General features: G+C 34.4%; 1 protein-coding gene across 2 annotated transcripts in view; it reads right to left on the reverse strand.

Moving 5' to 3' along the window:
• FLT1 (fms related receptor tyrosine kinase 1) overlaps positions 1-21,311 on the reverse strand; it is a 116,387-nt gene that overhangs the window by 31,984 nt on the left and 63,092 nt on the right. For both annotated transcript variants that reach the window (XM_039356916.1, XM_039356923.1), the window contains exons 12-16: positions 19,495-19,603; positions 16,212-16,502; positions 10,607-10,753; positions 9,097-9,228; positions 2,445-2,551 (exon numbers count right to left, since the gene is read on the reverse strand). In XM_039356916.1, the coding sequence (XP_039212850.1) occupies positions 2,445-2,551; positions 9,097-9,228; positions 10,607-10,753; positions 16,212-16,502; positions 19,495-19,603 (786 nt within the window). The remainder of the gene's footprint in view (positions 1-2,444; positions 2,552-9,096; positions 9,229-10,606; positions 10,754-16,211; positions 16,503-19,494; positions 19,604-21,311) is intronic.

Here is a 21,311-nt window from a genome sequence, read left to right on the forward strand (position 1 = left end):
TATTTCTTTTTATTATTATTATTAAATCCATATGAAAACATCCCCAAATAATAGCCATGTGATAGAGATTTGAGCCTGTATTTTCAAGCAAGGGTATTTTGAGAAAATGATTAACCTTGACCTCTAAAAATAGATTTGGCTGACAGCCATTCACAAAACAAAATTCTGGCATATGCAACAGATAAGTTCAGCTGTCAATGTTTGTTTTAAAAAAAGAGAAAGAGAGAGAGGGGGACCAAATGTGGTTTAAAAGTTGTGCAATGCTTAGATGTAATCTGCAAAACATTAATCAGTAACATTTTGTGCATGCATTTTTCAGATGTTCAAGAATTTACATTTCCCTCTAGACTTCTGCATTCACAATCTTGTTTCCCCATAATCATTGCTAAAAGTAATTTAGAATCACTAGCCTCTAGGAAGGATTAAAACTGTAATCCTGTACATACTTATTTGTGAAGAAGCCTCACTGATTTTGGAGAGATTTAGGCATGAGTATGTATCTATATAGATGATCAAGCTAATTATCCAGAGAAAAATGGACAAATTCCAGCCTATGCTCTTGATGGCACACTCACTTTGCAAGATACTTAAATGAAATATTCATATTTATTTATCCAATAATTGCTTTCTAAATTCAATTTTAGAACATTAATTAGCATATTTTTAAGTATAAAACTATAAACAGAAAATGTTTATAAAATGGGTACTTTTGTAATCATGCTTGTCATCACTCAGTTTAAACGATATGAAGATACTATTTTTCTCCTATCAGATGGAAAATCTGATGACTTCTGTGGATTCCATCTATGATTCAGCAAGCAAGCTGAGGTCAAGTCCCACTGACCTCTCACATCTTGGTATGATTGAGATCCCAAAGATACCTAGGTATTCAGCATGAAGCTCTTCTTCATTCTCTCTGAGATTACTATTTAAAGTGTTGGATGTTTAATGAAAATCACATCTTTTCATTCCATGTAACCTGGTTGCCTCCCTCAGGTTAAATCAACCTTCCGTACCATTATGAGTCTAACAATGTTTCAAAATATGCATGCACACAGATGGGGGCCTGCTTAATGCCTGAACAGCATTTTGTAAGCTCCAGGACTGGTGTTATATCTGCAGCAGTCAGAAGTAACTAAAAGGATCTGGGCAGAGCCCAGGCCCAGATTATGTCACGTTTAACTTCGTCAATGAGACATCGTATAGTAGAATATTTCTGCAGCAAGTCTTGTGTTGGGAGAACAGGAAAAAAAAGCTCTATTTTAAAACAGCCAAAGATGGATGTAAGCTGCCTCCTTAGGAAACCTGGGGTTGAGATAAAGGCTATCTCAGGAGGATGTGTTCTCTAAAAAGGGATGGTGGGTATCTTTATGCTCTAATTAGAAGATGTGATGACCAGTGAGTCCTAAATCATGTATATGATATGGGAACCTGCTTGGAAAAATTTAAGATGGTTAAGAGATGAGACATGGAAAGAAAAGACCCTGGGATATATTTTAAGAGGTGGAGATAAGTTATCAGAATTGTTTGGACTTGTGATAGAGGAATTTACTTCTTTATTTTTTCCCTCTTTTACTTTTTCTATTTTTTCCTCTTTTTCTTTTTTGTTCTCCTTTTTTTGTAATTTTCATTAGTTTTTACTTTTTAAATTGTAATTTTAATAAAACTATTTTTTTAAAAAAGAATAAGAGCAAGGTGGGTGGAACGTGGGGGGGGGATATCTAGGCTCTACACAGGAACCGTTAAAAAAAAAGAGAGAGAGATCTGCGTGGATGACTTATGGTGATCACTGTGGTGAAATCATTTGAGGAAGAAACAGGAGAATTTTGTGCTTTGAGCCAATAAAAAAGCACATACAGAGAGAGGTACACATGCACCCATGCCCCCTCCCCCAGAATTTATGCTAAGAAAAGGGGGAGGGCACTGGAAAATACCAAAAATACCTATGCATGGGTTCCAAGTCTGAGAGAATGGAGGCACCTCAAAAGTTTTGTAAAATAAGATAAGAAGAAATGAATTTTTGCTTCAGATAAATAGAAAGTTGTAAAAATCAATTATGATAGGTTGATTAAACCCAACTTTACTTACAAGTATGTCCAGTTTTTAGCGTATACTGGCCAATGGAGCATAGTCGTGTATGAATCTGGGAATCTCTCTCATGCATAGCCCTGAAATATACACTTCTGGCTAAAGATACACTAAAGCAGGCATGTCCGTCCTGCGAGACACATGCAGCCCTGGGCAGCTAGTAATGCAGCCCCACAAGATTGTAAAAATATTTTAAAAATAAAGGAAGCTTATTTACGTATTTACATTAACTACATTATATATTTTATATGCAACAGTTTCTCTTCACTCAAGGCAGCCCAGGCAAGCCAAAAGGCTGAACAACCATGCTTTAAAGTAACCTCTAAGACAGAAGATTTTGACCGCTTTATTTTTACCCTTTTTAGCTTTCGTATGAAGAGTGTTAACAGGAGCCAGAAGAGTGTGGCTGCCAAACAGGTGCAGGTCAATGTTATTAGCTCCAGATTTGAGTTTTCAGATGTTCCTAAAAAGCAAGCAAGCAAACCAACAAGTTTATTGTAGATACCATTAGCGTCTATAAAAATAAATCTTGACTAATATATATTAAAAGATATTTGTAGTATATAGCTATTTCCTTTTTAAGTACCATCAATTGAACCTGTAAGAATGGCAACATATATAAATATTGACTGCAACACAGTTCTCTGAATTACTGGCTACCAGATTACTATATATGCCATACTGCTGTACTATACTATATCATAGTATTACTATATTACTCTAGAACTGTAGTATATTACTGTGCTATACTGCATACCATATTATTTTAGGTGCAATTTAAGTATAATAATGCCAAGTTCTTACAACCAGGGCTTTTTTTTCATAGAATGCCCAGAATGGAGTTCCGGCACCTTTTTGGGATGGAACCTTGTAGGGTAGGCAAGACGGGTTGTATGACGTGTGTGAGTTCCAGCATCTTTTTTTTTTTTTTTTTTTAGAAAAAAAGCACTGCTTATAACCATTCTGAATCAATTGTAGTTTCAAGATCTTCTTTAAGGATATTCTCAAATTCAAATGTTGGTCTTAATTTTAGAGCTCCAAATGAGTTAGAGACTATTGGCTGTCTTCCATAGCGCAATTCCCAAGAAAATATGTGTTTGGTTTATGTTAAGTGCTGTGCTGTCTGCTTCACTGGAATCGCTGTACTAAAAGCTCCTCGTCTGGCGTCCTGCCTCCTTTTCAGAGATAGATAAATAAGCTGACCAACCGAAGCAGCAGTGTCTGTGGTATAGGGTCTAAAGGTCAAGATGGCAGCTGTGATGGTATGATCCAAAGATTCATCTATTTTTTTATATGCATCACAACTTATAGAAAATGAGTGTACTTAACCTCTTAAAAAGCCAATTCACAAGGCCATCACATTTTAATTCCTGTGAAAATTCTCAGTCAAAAATAAACAACCTGAAACCAGATCAGGCCATTATTAAAACAAGAAACAGATGGACACTTTGCCTACTCCACACAGATTTACTTCTAGCACAGGTAGGAGAAAAGGTGCAATAAAATTGATTGTTGTAAATAGTTTTGAATTTGATATACCATAGTCATTGGAAGTCCTTTAGAATTGAGAGCATAGAGTTTTGTTTTTTGTTTTACAATGAATCTCTTTATCAGATTCTTTAAAAATACATTCTTGCTGTGTTTCCTGGTCACCTAAAGATTCCTGGCTTATAATAAAGTCTATTCTCAGATTGAAATAATTTATTCATACTAATTTCCATTCTCGGAGATGTTCTCAGAGAATTCCCAAAATCTATAGAATACTTAGAAACTCTTATATTTTCTTGTTGGAATTGTTAGTTAAGCATTCCATCTGCAAAAGGCGATGTATATAGTGCCAGTCAGTAGTTCCTGGTCTAGAAGAAGTCATCTCTGCAAAATAATTTACATCTTTTGTAGAAAATAAATTTGTGAAGACAAAAAGCTAATATGGATGCTAATAACTATACATTCTTAGATGGGTCCATTTCTGTCCATCCTCCCATATGTTTTGGATGGTTCTTAGCACCATCTTCAATTTTCAGTAGTCAACAAATTAAATGGTTTTAATGGTCTTAATGCTGGATAAAGTGCAGAAGAGAAAGACCATATAAATGAAAAAAGTGTTAGTATGGACACTCTGGATTTTCTTTTTATTTCTGGTCACATATTCTCTTCAACAAACCTTACTCAAGGTCTACACATAGTACTTTTCAATTTACAGAATGACCTACCAGAAATTATCTTACATTCTATTATCCTCTACATTTAGAATTTAAGTCTTGTTAGTGATTATTTAAAACAGTGTGTTGGTAACAAAAATTATCTAAAATATTTTGTATGTCATGTATGTCAATTTGAATTGATTGAAGGACTACTGTGGACATAGGCAGGTCCATGCTGCCATTTCTTTGTGCTATTATACAAAATTTCCAGTCTGCTTGTAACTTTTGCATGTTCAGTAATGTCCCAGTATAGTAGGAGTACAATGAACTGTTCTGAATTGTCAAGTCAGTGCAACATCATGTGTATTCTGCTACTCAGTGGTTACTTGCTCACTTGTTGCTATGTATATATGTTAGCTGTTATGGTTCCGGCTAATGAAACACTTCAAAAAACTTCCAGGCATTGATTTCCCTAAAAGTCTTTTATTGGTTCAAAATGTCAGCACAGGTCTATACTAAGATCTAAGTTCTCTTCTTCTGAGCAGTTAAATTATCAGCATGTTCCCTCCCTAAATTAGCTGTCATATATCACTTATCCAATTAGTGTGAAGGTCAAAGGTTTCCTTCCTCTCTCTTATGTTCTGCATTAACTCTAAAAACACCAGACAGTTCTGCATATTGTCAAAGCAAGAATATACAGTATTTGCAGCGTTGACATTAGCATTCTCCATCAGTAATAGATTTATTTATTTAATTTTAAAAAGATGGTTTTTATCCCACCTTTATGAGTAACTCAAGGCAGTAAACATACCTAGTAATTCTTCCTTCTCTTCCTATTTTCCCCACAACAACACCCCTGTGAGGTGAGTTGGACCGAGAAAGACTGACTGGCAGAAAGCCATCCAGCTCGTAGGCCTAAAACTCACAGTTTCTTGGTTCCTAGGCCAGCACCTCAATCTCTACACCACACTGGTTCTGATCCCAGCTGCATATTTCAAAAGCTATAATCCTTAAATAAGATGTTCTGTGTGATCATAGCCTGATCAGATTCTGCAGGATCAAGTGCTATAAGAACACATACAAATCACTATGAATGACTGAAGAGGTGTGAGAAAAAAGGGGAAAGAAAGAAAAAGTGGAATTTAAATTGAAGGAAAAAAATAATTATAACATAATTCTCTTCATACATCCCCAGTAAAATATTTATTGTACTTCTTGTGGTTGTATCCCAATAATATATGCAATTTCTGTAAAACCTCCTGCAACTCTGACGTTCTTTTCAAACGTCCTTTTAGTTTAGGACAGAACATCTGCTGAGCAAGCAGTGGAACAGGCAGATCTGGAATATGATTTTCCAGGAATGTGTCTTGCTGTTCAGTCTTCCAATCCACTGTCATTCTTGGCAAAAGAAAGATGGATGATTAATGTCTTCCTTGTGGGGTTCTTGACTAGCCCAGAGGTCTATAATGCCTATTTTAAGTGAATTTTTGAAGGGGCAGTCACATTCTTGGTTTCCTTCAACTATTTTGTTTCTAAAGCAACATCTTCATAGTATTAATCAGATTCCTACTTATAATCATTTCTGGTATACTATAGTTCTTATCAGAGTGTGTGAAAAATTAGAAACCTGAATAAATGTTTATTACACCTAACACTAGCCTACAGTAATTCAGAGTCACTTGAAAATTAAATCTTAATCTGGGCCAAGTTTCTGTCCCAATTAAACCAATAATATAACATTTGGCTATAGCAACTCTTCAAAGTCTAAGACCATCAGATCTGGGATCTCTTAAAAGGCAGAACACGAAAAGGCCAGAAGCTTTTATTGCTGTAGATGCATGAAAAGTTCAGGTCCTTACGTAGGTCAGACTGAGAAAACTTTTTTCAGACTCTCCATCCAAGTCTTTCTGCTTCCTGAAGTGGTTTGTGAATATAGGTAGGAATGGTTTTCAAATATGACCCGGTATGTCTGAATTGCCATCCCAACTGTAAGGCTCACTTGGACAAGAACCTGATGTCTTTTTTTTTTTTTTGGTTTAAATTATTTGATCTTTCATTATATTATGTGCCCATCTTTAACCCAAAGTCTTTAATTTTATTTTAAGATATCTTTGCCATTGTGACTACTGTTTTTAGGATGTATTTCTGATTCACATCCTTTTCCTTAGTAGTTTTACAACTGGCATAGGTTATTCTCCTAGTTTTTAAATAGAACATGCAAAGTGTAAATGTTTTCATAGAGAAAATGTGTGTTCCTGTAGATATATAGCCCCTAACAATCCTTTTCTCTCTTCCACACTGAAAACACTCACAACTTTAAAAATACATATAGTGGAAACATAATCATTCTTTCACATATTTATTTTTCAAGTTTTATATCACAGCTTTCCTTTGTAGAAATTAGGATAGTAAAGTTTGAGATGAATATAGTCAATTTCACATTTTTATGGGAATATGTCAAATGTGAATGGACTATCTCATTTTTTATTTTTATTTATTTATTTATTGGATAGATGTGTAAGCAGAATTCTGGACTCATGATCTCATATTGGATTTTACATGGTGCACAGAATTTGGCTATGATGTAGGCAATCTGTAAACTTCAATGCAATTATTATAAATAAAAAAATACTTATTCGAAGATAGGATTTTTTTTTTTACAATCTGGCAGTAGAATATGATGGAATCCCTATGTATCGATCTTTACGCAAACCGTCATTTATTCATAAATAATCTTTTTTATGTTCCAACCTCCTGATTTTGTTCTTTTTCAATATTTTTTCTCCCTCTCTCACTCCTTGCCTCCCTCCCACCCATTTCTTTCTTTCTTTCTTTCTTTCTTTCTTTCTTTCTTTCTTTCTTTCTTTCTTTCTTCTTTTTTCTTCTCTTTCCCACTTGGATCTCATTCAGTAATCCAAGCATGGCTGCATCACATTTTTTTTGCAAAAGAGTTTTATTATTCACAGTTTTATTTTTCATCCCTTTCTTAATGGTCCCTAACTTGAAAGAGACTAACAAGTTTATAAATAATTAATAGGTGGAGTGTCACTTCCATGTTTTCCAGTCTTCTACTCTAGAAATATTCCAAGATTAGGGCACTTAATTGTTGAAAGCACTTGCTGAATCCTGCTCAGTCATCATCCTTTTTTTGACACAAAAATAGTAGTCAGTACTATTTTTTTTAAGGAAATAAAAAGAACAGACGGTTTCCTTCCTCTCTGAATCAGAAACTGTTGGTTTTTTTTTTTTAATAAATCTGTCAAGCATGGGGACAATTCATTGATACAATCTCATTGAAGCTCCTGGTCTTATTCCTCCTTATAAAATATATGTACTGGCTTGGCAGTCACATAGATAGACAATTCATTAGCTTATAATATGCTTGTTTATATGACCTGATCAGACTCAAAACACAGGGCTGCACTATACTTAAGTTACTGGAGCGATGAATAATTTCAAGAGTAGCAACACCAAGTTAGAAAGGAAATACTCATAGATTAGATAGTGAGAGAGAGAGGGAGGGAGGGAGGGAGGGAGAGAGAGAGAGAGAGAGAGAGAGAGAGAGAGAGAGAGAGAGAGAGAGAGAGAGAGAGAGAGAGAGAGATGGTAAAGGTTTCCCTTTCCAGTCATGTCTGATTCTAGGGTGCTTATCTATTTCTTGGCCAAGAAAGTCAGCATTGTCTGAAGACATTTTCCTTGGTCATGTGGCCGAAGGCACATGGAATGTTCTTATCTTCCATCAAAGAGATGCATGTGTGTGTTTGTAGATAGAGATATATATAAAATATTCCAACATTTGGAAAATTATTCAGCTAATAATAAAACAAATCCAGAAAACAGTTTTCTTCTAAACTGTTAAAAAGTGGGAGCATAGTTCCTGCTGTCTAACTATCCTGAATGGACAGGATAAAATAATTATAAAGTTGTTGACATATCCTAGCACTATCAACCATTCAAAAGTTCCCGCCTAATTTTTTAAAAAATTTTCTGATAAGATGGGATGGACATTTATTTATTTTTACGATGTCTAGAACCACCCATCTTCCAACAGTGATTCTGGACAGCATGCAAATGTTAAAACTGATTCTGGATAGCATGCAAATGTTTAGGGGTTAAAAGGTAACCCCTAAAACAATAAGCAATAATACCTAATTTCCTGGCCCAGACACCTGGGGAAACGTATCTTTAAAAAAGGCTAACAGGGTCAGGTGCTCCCAATCACTGGGGGTTCCACAAGATATGACTTTGGAGTCCAAGAAGTTGGCATGAGTTGGTGGATGGGATTTGGAGCATGGCCATCCTGACAGACCCAGTGTGGTATATAAAAATAAGGGAGGAGAGACAATCCCACAAATAGTCTGGTCCTGTGCCACGTAGGGTGGTAACCAGCAACCTGTATTGGACCTGTGACACTACTCGGAAGCCACAATTCTCAAACAAAAGCATACAGATTACCAGTTTTAATGAATGAAAGAAAGAAGAAAACAGAAAATAACTCTAAGATGAATCAAATAGGTCACTCAGTTTATAATCTGGAGCAGGAAGTGAAGCAAGCAATGAGGCTAAATATACATACTCCTTCTATTCTGACTCTTGTTTGTTGGAATGCAACAAAACTTATTTTCAGGTCAATATAAACACATTCTGATTAAGTGTTTCCCGTTAGCTGTCTTGTTGACCTAGTGCATTTCCTTTGCTAAAGCTTTATTCAACAGAAATAAAAGCAGCATGTCCTAGATAAGATGCTCCTTACCTGCTTTTCTATGAAGAACAAGATCTCCTATATGGAAATCAGTTGGGAATTTCAGGAGAGATCAAGCAGCAAAAATCAAGCAACAAAAATCATGGTTTAAGGCTTTATTACCTTGTATTGTAACATAGACTGAACTTTTCACCATTCCTTTCAGATTAGTGGCTATACATTGATAGGATCCAGCATCACTCTCTTGCACTCTTTCAATCAACAGACTCTGATTTCCTGGCCCTAATATTATACCTGCAAAATTGGAAAAATTCAAAATGAGTAGGTCATAAACACAGAGAGTAACCAGTCAAAGAAAATCCTATTATCATGGATGTTGGAGTTATAAACCAGTCCCAAAGTTGTGATACGCCCTGCAAAACAAAGACATTGTAATGTTTTCTTGTGATATGGAAGTAATTGATGTTACCACAGGCAATTATATGAGCTGGAAAGGACAATTGGGATTAATGTGGGCCCCTCTTTTCAAAAAAAAAGAAAAAAAAAGAAAGAAAGATGAACTTCCTTCCCTTTTTTTAACAAAGGAAATATATGGCTGACAAGTGTGAAGCTCTGAATCTAGAAGATGATCTTCCATGGAGGGTCTTTCTGAACTAGAAAACAATCATCAGCCCATCCCTGCCAACAATATTTCTATCCATTGAATATAATTTTAGAGAAATCAGCACAAATAAATTTGCCCAGGATGAGAGGCAGATGTCTCCTGATAAATATTCTTGGATGCTTGAAATATAAATATCATAGGTTTGACATAGGCTTGACCTTAAGATAATAATGGTACTGTATCCTTTGTACCGAGTTCTAATCAGATTGAATTAGTTATTATCCCTTATCTCTGGTGGCATGTCCAACTGTGGGTCTTTATACAATGAAGTATAAAACCAGATTATTATGTTAAATATGCATGCAAATACTAATGTGAATTGTGTTCTTTGGTATAATTAATAATGAAATATGTGTATTTCATGAACAATAATGAAAGTAGTTGATGACTTTTGATGACAGGTGGCTATTAAGTAGAATTTGGGCACCTGATTGAGGGTTATGAAAAACGGCATTGGGGACAGACTTTAGCCAAAATTATTTGGAGGTGGATTCCAAGCATTTATCTATGACCTTCCTGTGAATAAAAAACTTACAGTTTATGATTGATTTTTTTTCTTCTATAGGTGTGTTTTTATGCAAAAACATGTTTAACAAACATGATTGAAATGACAGAGATTTTGGCACTCTTTTCTTTCTTGGGCTATGTCCTAAGAACTTTACATTATATTGGAGCAAAGCAATGTGAATATTCTAGCGCAAGGGTAAAATTTAAGAAGGTTCAAGTTAGTAAATACTTGAAACATGTAGTATGTTCACATATTATCTCCCTCCATCTCCTCCTCCCTTTTCCTCTCTCACATACACACATGTGAAATAAAGACTAAGCTAAACTTTGAGTCAAATATAGGCTAATGAAGAAGAGGTTTCTGAATTGATTTAGAAGCAGTTCCACTTGTAATCTATAGCTCAATATTGCAGGAGACATTGGTTATATTATTTCATGTGAGGCAAAAAAAAATGCAAGGAATCTTATGTAGAAACAAAAATCAATGGGTGCTGCACTCACCTGATTCTTGATGTATCTGTTTGTTGTTTTTATACCATGATACCTGGGGCTCTGGCACACCATGTACAGAGCACTGCAGGTTAAGAGAGTGGCTGGTGTTGACCACCTGATCAGTGACATTCCGAAGGAGATATGGGGCTTCCTGAGCTACAAAACATATTAACAAATCAATTAGTACATTCCTAGTGCCCTGGCATCATCTTCTTTTTTATTCCAATTGCCTGTTCTACATTGTGGTTGTTTTCCAGTTTGTCTTCTACATGCTTATACAAGTATCTCAGATTTTTCATAGAAAATCACCATTCCCATATCAGTAGAAGAAAATGAGAAATACAGAACAGAGAATGCAAGACATATTGTTGCTTTGTGCTTATTTTTTATTGCATATATGAAAAAGTGTAATCAAACTGCACGCTCAGTGCTAAATTCAATATTTTTCCATAACCACATAATATATTCCGCTGAAAGATACGATATTACCTCTAAATATTCATGCATAGGTTAGGACTATATTTTTAGGATGGATAGGATAGGATAGGATAGGATGCCTAAATGCATTTTCTTTCACTTGTAATCATTTATTAATAGGAATAAAAAGCACTAGACAAATGAGCATAGCTGTAAGATTTGGCAAGTGTTTTTGCACCAATTTAACAGTAAATTCTCCATAAAAAAATAGAAGATTAATAATGGAAGCGAAAGAAATGCATAATAATCAGAAATACAGCACTATACTATTAATACTGTCAGTGCAATCATATTGCTAATTACTGTGTAACATATTTGTATGTCAAGTGAAGTATGATGATCTTATAAAGGGTTGTAAATGATTTTTATAAGTTGTGGATTGGTACAACTGATCCAATAATAATATTAAATTAGCTTTACATGGAATAGCTTACACCCTGGGATGACACCTTTAACAGCATCAAACAATATCTGCCTATTCCAGGTTCTTGGGAAAGACTTAATAGGTGGATAAAAAAACTTATTATATGTTTCTATGCATGCATGTGGCATATAATTCAAGTTTTTTTTTAAAAAAATATACATATGTCAAATATAATATCCGATATATGCAGAATAACAGAATTGGAAGGACCGTGGAGGTCTTCTAGTCCAACCCCTGTTCAAGCAGGAAACCCTATACCATTTCAAACAAATGGTTGTCCAATGCTAATATAATCTGTATAGAGTTGAATTTGTTTCTTTGAATGGTCATTGATCACCATATAGGATGTTTTAACCAGCAGTCACACTAAATCAGGCATGTCAAACTCGCAACGTCATATGATGTCATGCGATGTATCATGACTTTTTCCCCATTGCCAGCAATGGGGTGAGTGCAGTTTTGGTGTGACGCATCCGGCCCGCAGGCCGGCAGTTTGACATGCCTGCACTAAATGATTCAACATTTCAGATGTTACATTTATTTTCCTGATTATCATGAAGTTTCAGGCAGCTTTGCGTATTCTTGTTCTGACACAAAACCATAAAACTTGGATACTCTATTCCTATTCATTATCTTTGTATGATCCTGCATACTCTTTGCATACAAACAGATCATTTCTGAAAAATGCAACAGAAAAATAAAAAAAGAAATGGTTCTGAAGTGTCATTTTGACTATCTCTTCAAATGCTCCTGTTACAAAACTTTCACATAGAGTTTTAGTGTAACAATGAGGAATGTTTTTATGTTGACAGTGTTATGTTCCAATGTGATGGGATCAAGGTCAGCATCTGAGCTGTTCTTACAATGGATACTTCCTCTTTTTGTAGGAGATTCAGACTCCTACCAAGAACCGATAGGTTATTCTGTCCCTAATTACAGCAAACCAAGTATTTATGAGAATCATATCTGTATATTCTCTTAAAAGTTTTATTTACTACTTATTCACAAAAATGTTGAAAACGAACATTAAAAATATGGCTTCTTAAAATGACTTCTGTTACTTGAACAAAATCTTTATTTCTCTACAGAGGATCCATTAAACTATGAACTGATTGTTGTTATGTAACCAGCCAGCAGTTTCTTTTAGCATACATTAGTTTGTTTGCATAGCATAACTTTAAATGGTGAAGACCTTTTGAACTGTATAGTAAAAATACTGAATATCTTCTATTTATATTTCTATGAAAGGTAATTGTTGTACAAGCTATTGAATTCTTTTGTTAAACTAGTTAATTATGAAAAAATAAAGGAGCTTGCATTTTATCTGTTGTCTCCTAATTACCAGTGATGCACCTGGAAATATTTTCATTTATTATATTTTTTATTTATTCAATTAGCCATATATAAAATCATGTTTTGAAAATATATCCATTACAAAAGGATATGAATTTTGCCACATATATGAATTTTGTATTCTATAGGATTACTATACAGAACAGTGCAAATGAGGCAAGTAGTATGAGTTAGAAAAAAGAGTCACACAATCTAGATACTTTTTTGATTAAGTTTAATTTGTTTGTAGCCATACACATATCAAGAAACAATTCTTTACTTTAAACTAGGTTGCATTACTTTTAGTAAGGCTGTTACCATAACTAGCTAGTTTTTAAATAATTGGTTAAAGTAAGAATTTGGTGTTTTCCTGATTGTTACATGTACATTTTCTGATTTTAAGTTTAGGAATTTTCCAAAAGATCTTTAGAATTGCCTAGGTATTTCCACTTTAGTACCAATCTTTCTTTGATTTCAGTTGCAACCAATCTGGCTATTCTATACAAAATCAAAAATGAACTTCTTCACTAAAGAAATTACTAGTAAACTGTAGCTTCTCTGATCCCAGAAACATGAAGGGGAACTCAGGCATGGTATAAAGTCCTCTGTTACAATAGTACGGTTGATCCCATGTCTTCAGTAGCCAGACAGAGAAAAATAATTAACCCTGACACAAAAAAGAAATTCTCTCCCCGTAAACATGGTCAACAAATAAAATGCTATTTTATGTTAAAAACGTCTGCCCTCCCATCTTTTTTGTATTTTTTAAAATTATTTTTTAATATTGCATTATGAAGTGACATATGATCAGCTCCATTTTAAATAAGTAAAAAACACATTTGAAGTTTAATATGCAGAGTTTGTCCAATCCTGTATGCAATGCTAAATCATTCAGAGAAGACAAAATTTGTATGTTCCGGTATATGTGCATGATTTAGTACTGGTCATGGGGAGTGGGGGGGGGACTTTAAAAGAGGCTTGTCTAAACACTTTGCCTTCGGTGGCATCACTGTGGAATACAGAGATTGTACTGTATTATAAATTTCAACATAAGCAACAATGCAGGAAAAAATATGTAGCTACCGTTGTAATTCATAGCTATTTTTATAAATTTTCCAGCTCCAAAAAACAGAAACAGTATCCCCTCCTATGTCTATGATGTTCTATGGAGCATTTTTGAATTCATAGCTTAAGTCAGTATTAAATATTAAGCTCTAATCTTAATAGCACTTTATAAAATAAGCCTATGTGCCTGCTTTTCAATTCATCTTTTTAACTGGTCTAAAATCAGTTTTTGGGTGGATTGAATTTTGCACTCTGCACTTATTCTCTACTCTGTTCTTTAGCTCTGCTAGAGCTAAAGATGTTCTTTATGCAATCCCCTAAAGTCTAATTTTCAGGTTTCTGCAAATTTGTCTTTGGGGACCCCCATCTATAAAATTCACAATCCTGTTTCTTTTTTTTCTTTTTTCCTCCTCTAGAATGCACTAAAATAAGCTGTCATGCAGTTACTAGGAATAAGATTGGCTTTCATCATATTAAAAATAGATACCAATTCTTCTTTTACAGGAACATAAATAGTTTCTGGATAATACTGAAAAAATGGCTTTATAAAAGGTAGGATACAGGCAAAATTTCAAAAGAGGAACCATTATTCTTTCCTTCACTCTGACAACTTCCAGGTAGCTAATTGTTTTCATCCCGTTTTGGACTTTACAAAACTGGTATGATGGGGAAATGCTATTGTTTACCCCAACCATTTGACAAAAGCAATTCCCACGTGAACGGCCAGCTTGGCTGTGAGACACGGTCCTGCTACCTTAAAGAAGGAAATGGGTGGGTGAGTTCTCAGGCATAAGAAACCATCATGTTGACAACCCCCCCCCTCCATTTTCATTGCAAAGGCAGGTTTGTTTCCATTTTTGCTCTTGCTATTGTCATTCCCACATGTTTGGCTAAAATTTCTATATAATAATTAATCATAAATGAACACCCATCCAAAACATAATAGGTACACATTGTAAAAAAATAAAGTTATCAGATCTATTCAAAATAGTAGACTCTTTCTTATATAGATTTTATATTACAAAGGAAATCTTGAAATAAAATCACAAAAGAGACTGACAAGAAACATTTAAAAGTAACGATAGATTGTTTTTAATTCTCTAGCAGTAGTTTAGTCATTTTAGAAATCTTATTACCATTTGAAAATGAAAAAGAAATGATGTGTGTGTGTCTGTGTCAATATGTATGTGTGTGTGTTTCATACACATACATACTGTACATACACAGATACATACATATACTAGTAGCCTTAACTTTAAATACATTAAATATTTGCTGTGATGATTGAAACCTTATTAGTAAGGGTAAATGTGGTAGTTCTCTTTATTAAGTTAGTTTTAACAGTTACATATTTCTTCATTATAATGTCAATGAAGACTTTTCCCATTCATGTCAACACATGTTTAACATAGTATTGTGATTTATTTGAAAGGAAAGCAAAGGGAGATGCAATGGAAATCTCCCACAATCTATTTCCTCTAAGAAAATGAGTCCAATTTTGATGGATTTAAATAGTTTAATTGATGCAAACGATGCCTAATTTCAACATGTTATTTTTCATTTTAGATCCTCCTCAGAGCTTTCCCTGAGAAAAATTATTTTTTAAAAAAAGATGAGTGTATTTAAGGTAGAAAAATGAATTAAAATAAATAAGCATAAGAACTTGCTCAGCAGGCAATATTTATAAATCCACAAAGAGCAGATTAAAGTAAATAATACCATAGTCCAGTCAATCTCTCAAACTGAGCTGTGCTTATCCTGCACCAAAGTTAACTTATAAAGCGTCCAATGTTGACCAAAGGCAGCAGTCTTTCTATTTTTTTTTTAAAAAAGTTTTCAGTTTATACAGCTTTGACACTTGAGAGGAGGTTGAATATCAAAGCCGAAGACAGGCTGGTTCCAAAGTTTTTCATTAGCACTTGGTGGGAGACTGCAAAGAACAATACAACATAACACACAAAATGCAATGCAGGGGGTTGGGGAACTCTCCCAAATTCCAACTTCCACATCTTTGTCAAAGTAGAATAGGACTTTCTGAGCCAAATTGGAAGCCCAGGTTTAGGGACAGTTTTTTTTTGTTTACTTTGGGGTGGAGGCCTTTTTCTTTTCTTTCTTTTTTTGGCATTGTTACTCCTCCTATGTCCAAACCTCCATATTTGGAAGTATACAGTAGTGGTCAATCAAGATTATATCAGTGAAGTGTCACTTTTTAGTTAGTCCTTTATTGGCTTACATTGTGTTGTGTTGTACAATCATTCCTTGCGCTCTTAAATTTGTGGATCCGTGAGAAAACAGCCTTTTTGTTACAGCGCTCACCTCTGATGGTAACGTTTTTCTCTTGAAGCACATCTTTGTCAGTGTATAGGTTTCTTGCTCGGCAGATGTAGGTGCCTGAGTGTTCAAGCGAAATGTTCTTGATGATGAGAGGGAGCTCCACAGAATATTCCTTCACAATGGCTTTTTTAATTCTTGTTTGGTTGTTAGCTGTCCTTGGTAAAAGCCAGGTGAGGTCTTTGTATAGGTATTTGTTGGCTAGACATGACAACACTAGCGTTTGTCCTTCAACAGGTGCTTTCTTCAAGTTAATAGAGAATCCATTTGGTATATCTGTCAAAAACCAAAGCACTCTTTTAGTTCACAGGAAATCTGAAAAAAGATACAATTTCTAGAACATAGTCCGAGTATCCTTCCTGGAGCTGAAATTAAATGGTGGTGAGTGTAATTATTGAGTAAATGGAAGACATAATGGGAATTTTTTTAAATGATGCATTGCATATTTTAACAGAAATAAACTGGATGAAACATAGAGTGATATTTGGTGAGTATTCATTATGATCAAAGACTCAATATGTAAAGGGCTTAAAATATATGCTTATTTTATTTCTGACAAAGCATATGGGCTTTCCACTTTTCTTATCGCTATTTTTATCACTACGTATCTACCCTTGCTTAAGGCAAAATCTGAATACCCTGGTTTTGAAGGAGAACAGTTAATGCTTTGCATTGCCACTAGTCGTTCTTTTCTATTATATACAAAGTTAATATCAAAAATCAAAATCTTTTTCTGATCACAGAAAAGTTTCTTGGAACCTGAATTGCAATGAGTAGTTGTGGAGGAAAGCTAAAGTTTCTATTTGCAAATTTTGTAAAATTTTACAAAAATGTGAAATTACACTGTCAAAAACCATGTTCAGAAGTATTCCATTATGGAAACATACAAAAGTAAAAGAATTACTTTTCTGTATTGAAAGTAATCCTTAATAATACTTCTGGGGATGCTATTTGATTTCTACAATTATAATTTAATCAATTCTTATGATTTAATGGAGGGCCAGGTAACATATTTTTCTGGGGAGAGGTTTACGATGCTCAAACATTTCTGAAATGCTTTAACATGCCAGTACCTGGTTTTGGAAACTACCAGCCTCATCCGTGGTGACCATTGATAGGGGATTAAGAACAGTACTATCAAAACATTGTGGGAGAGTCAGTTTGCTTTTCCTGAAGAAATGTCACTTCTAATCCACCTTTGCACATTATGCATTTGATAATGTAATTTTTGAAATGATATATTACATCATTTAAAATGGTGAATGCAAAATAGGCATAATAAACAATTTATTTTATTAGAAAGAAAGGAGAAAAAAAGACATACATTTTAATATGCGTTTACTAAAAAGATACTTTTTTTTAGCACCTCACAGTGTTAAAATCTGAGACTAGTTGAATAGTGAGTGGCTGGAATAATGTAAAAGAGTTATATTTACTTTAGTGATTTGAAACTTCCTGTGGAAATCGCTCCCAGGTTTCCTGATGGAAGATTTTGTTTATCTTTGCCAAGCACCATCAGGAATCTCAAAATAAAATGCCTTTAGTGACACTGGTCAGCCGGGAGATAAGGCTACACTGTTCCTGTCTCACCCTCAGTAATTGCAAACCCACCCAGGGTCCTGCTGCGTGCCAGCAAAACAGCCCAACAAATAGGGGAAGGATCAGAGTGAAAGGGTGGAGTCTGTGGAAAATAGAGAATGAACCATTCAACATTCAGAGATAGCTAAGAAAGCCATGGTAACTTTGATTATTATGAAGTCCCTAAAGTGAAAAAATCTACTTAAAACAAAAGCTTCAGATTCATGAAGGCTAATTTAAGTAGACAACGAGGGGGGGGGGAACCCTAATCACAGAAAAAATATTAAAACAGCACTAAGTTGTGGTCAATTGATATCTTTTTCTATTTTGTCTACTCCTTTGAATAGTTCTGTTTCTTTCTAGAGGAGTTAATTAATGGAATTAATAAAGATTTTTCTACATCAAATTCATAATCAAACTAGTTAAAAGAATAATTCAGGGATCCACACTGATCTATAATCAACCCTCACCAGGTGGAGCATATCATCTTGGTGAGATACCCTGCATTTTGGCTAATAGCTAGCAAAAAAACACAACCCTCCACATTTTTTTCTATAACTATACTTTCTTGTTCAGTTTGCTGAACGAAGATTTGCTTTTGATATACCCTGAAAGAAGAAGGGAATTTGGAGAACGTCTTAGGAATAGCACATAGTGTCTTTGCCTCTACTTAATTACAAAGCGGCCAAAGGATTGGCTGAATATCTTGTCTTTCATACATTGCATAATATTTCTCCAGCAAATGGAAATCTTGAATTTTTGCTTTCCATTAAATCTGAAGGGCCCCTCTGTGTTTTATTGTAGCAAAACAACTGCTATCACCAAGAAGAACTCCATCTTTTAAAAATTTAAAAGACAATATAAAATATAGAATATAGATAGAAAATATTTGCCCAGCATTTCTCCTCACAAATGTGGTGGAAAATTGGGAAAGGCCAAGTTCAACTAGATTTCATTCTAATTAATTGACAGTACAGAGTAGCAGTCTCAAAAGAGAATGGCCTTTTTAACCGCTCCCCCCTATGTTCCTGTCCCCACCTTAGCATTCTCTCTGGTTTTGCCAGACTTAAAATAAAAACAAACTTAAAAGTTGTTGAAAAGCTAACAGACCTCTAGCAATCAGTCTAGCCCCAAAGTATCTATTTTGAATACACTGAAAGGAAATCCTTTTTAGCATCCTGGCCTTTTGTTCACAGCCATCAGCATTTTGAATTGGCATTAGTTTAAAGATATTTTTTGTTGTTGTTCTTCTTGTTCCCTAGTAAACCAGAACATTTAGTTGTTTTTTTTTCTTCAGCTGATTGGGAGGAGAAAATGCTAGCTAATTACACTAGCTTAAGCTTGAACAATTTCACACAGATGCTTTTCTTATACCCTACTTTTTTTAAGCCCATAGCAAGACCTACTTGAGTCTGAAACTGATTTAAAAAGCTTTCCTTTCTTGGCAGGACCACAGGGTCCCATGGCTTACTTTTCCTCTGTTCAAAGCAACTTCTTTGATAATTGCATTTAAGAGGGATGCCTGATTATATTAGCTGTTGATTATATTTACAAGCCAAAACATTAGCACTTAAATAATATTAAATCTAGTTGTCACATCTGTCATAGCTATTCATTAATCACAAAATGGCAAAAAAACCCAATATAACTAAATGTCATATGAATTATTGGAGCATGAAATGTACTTCACCTGTTACAAAATAACTGATGTCTCTTTTGTCCTTTCCCACTTTATTGGATGCTATGCAGCTGTAGATTCCAGATGTTCTGGATTCAGCCACAACCAAGATGCTAGCAGTCTGTGAAAGAAAAAATAATTTTATACTTATACATTTGAGCTGTTTTTCACAGATCCAGCTAAACAATATCTCTAATGTAATTCAATTTTTTAAAATAATTTTATTAAAGCTTACAAATAGTGTACAAAGATAAAAGTAATGAAATAGTGCACAATGATAAAAAGTAAACAAAAAAGTAAGATATATAAAACATGATTTTTCCCCTCTTCTGAAGAGTGTAAACAATTTCAGCAATTGGTTCAATTACAACACTGATTCAATCAAATGCAAATTTCATTCAGAAAAAGCCTATGGTGGTAATTGGACAATTAAGAGGAAAGCAGTTTTCCCAAGAGACTTTTATTTTATCATAGTAATTGCATTTTAATATATAAAATTAGCATGTTTGTTTTATTTCATGCTTAAGAGGCTGCAGCAAATGAGGTATGCTACAATGAAGGCCCTGAGTCAGAGAGAAAAATTGGCCAGGAAATTTCCAGGAAAATCTGGATTCCATTTGGAGAATGAAGAAGCAGCTAAGATAAAGAAGAGATTCTTGCCTTTCTTATTTACAAATTAAATACTAAATACAGTTGCAAGACAATTAATAATAACTTTGCCTGTGGCAAGTTAAAAAAATAAGAATAAGAAGTTTGGCATTCAGATTATTTTATAAGCAAAATAGAATCTATTTTTGGCACACATAGCCATTTAATTGTTGAAAATTATGTCCAATGCTTACAATTAGTGAATGTTCAGAGATAAAGAAGATTCTGGAGAAGAAACACATGTCTGAAAAATGAAGCCACTGAGGGTAAACAGTTCTTGGAAAATAAATCATTGTATGATTTTGATAATTTGCAAAGACTAAAGTGCACAAAATACACTTCATACTGATGATCTAGATATTCCCCTAATGAGTTGTCACAGTTTTGCTCTGAAGATCTGCTTACAAAGCAAATTTTAACTTTGCTGTGATTAATAACAGGGAAACAGCCAACAATGGAAGCTGTCATTGTTTTACCCAAACATCACATTTATAAACAAACCACATTTTTGTCTGATGTTTTAGCCTTCTTCCCTACCATCATCAACAGCAGCCTGCCGACATTTTACAGTACATCCTAAAAAAATATTTCATTAGTCACCAATATTTTCCAACTGGTGTTTGGATAATCTCTATATAACCACTCTCTTTCCTCTGATTTTTTTAATAACAGCTTTTTTATAAGGAAAAGCTAATAATTAAACAAAGACAGGTTTCAGTTGTATAGTATTCATATGCATAGTATTCTTTGACCCAAGAAGACAAAGCATTCACAGCCATCCAAGAAACACACAGGTCTCTTATGATATATAAATAACACTGATTTTTGCCCACACAAGTGTAATACCAATGTAGGAAGATTTTTATAATAAAGAAACAAACACATGAATAGAATAGAATAGAATAGAATAGAATAGAATAGAATAGAATAGAATAGAACAGAATAGAATAGAATAGAATAGAATAGAATAGAATCTGGAAGGGACCTTGGAGATCTTCTAGTCCAGCCCCCTGCTCAAGCAGGAGAACCTATACCATCTCAGACAAGTGACTACTATCTTCTTAAAAACCTCTAGTGATGGAGTGCCCACAATTTCTGGAGGCAAGGTGTTCCACTGGTTAATTGTCCTCACTATCAGGAAGTTTCTCCTTAATTCTAGGTTGCTTCCTCTCACAGTTACT

The sequence above is a fragment of the Crotalus tigris genome, unplaced genomic scaffold (assembly GCF_016545835.1).
Source record: "Crotalus tigris isolate CLP2741 ecotype Arizona unplaced genomic scaffold, ASM1654583v1 scf7180000017573.2180621, whole genome shotgun sequence".
Taxonomy (NCBI): domain Eukaryota; kingdom Metazoa; phylum Chordata; class Lepidosauria; order Squamata; family Viperidae; genus Crotalus; species Crotalus tigris.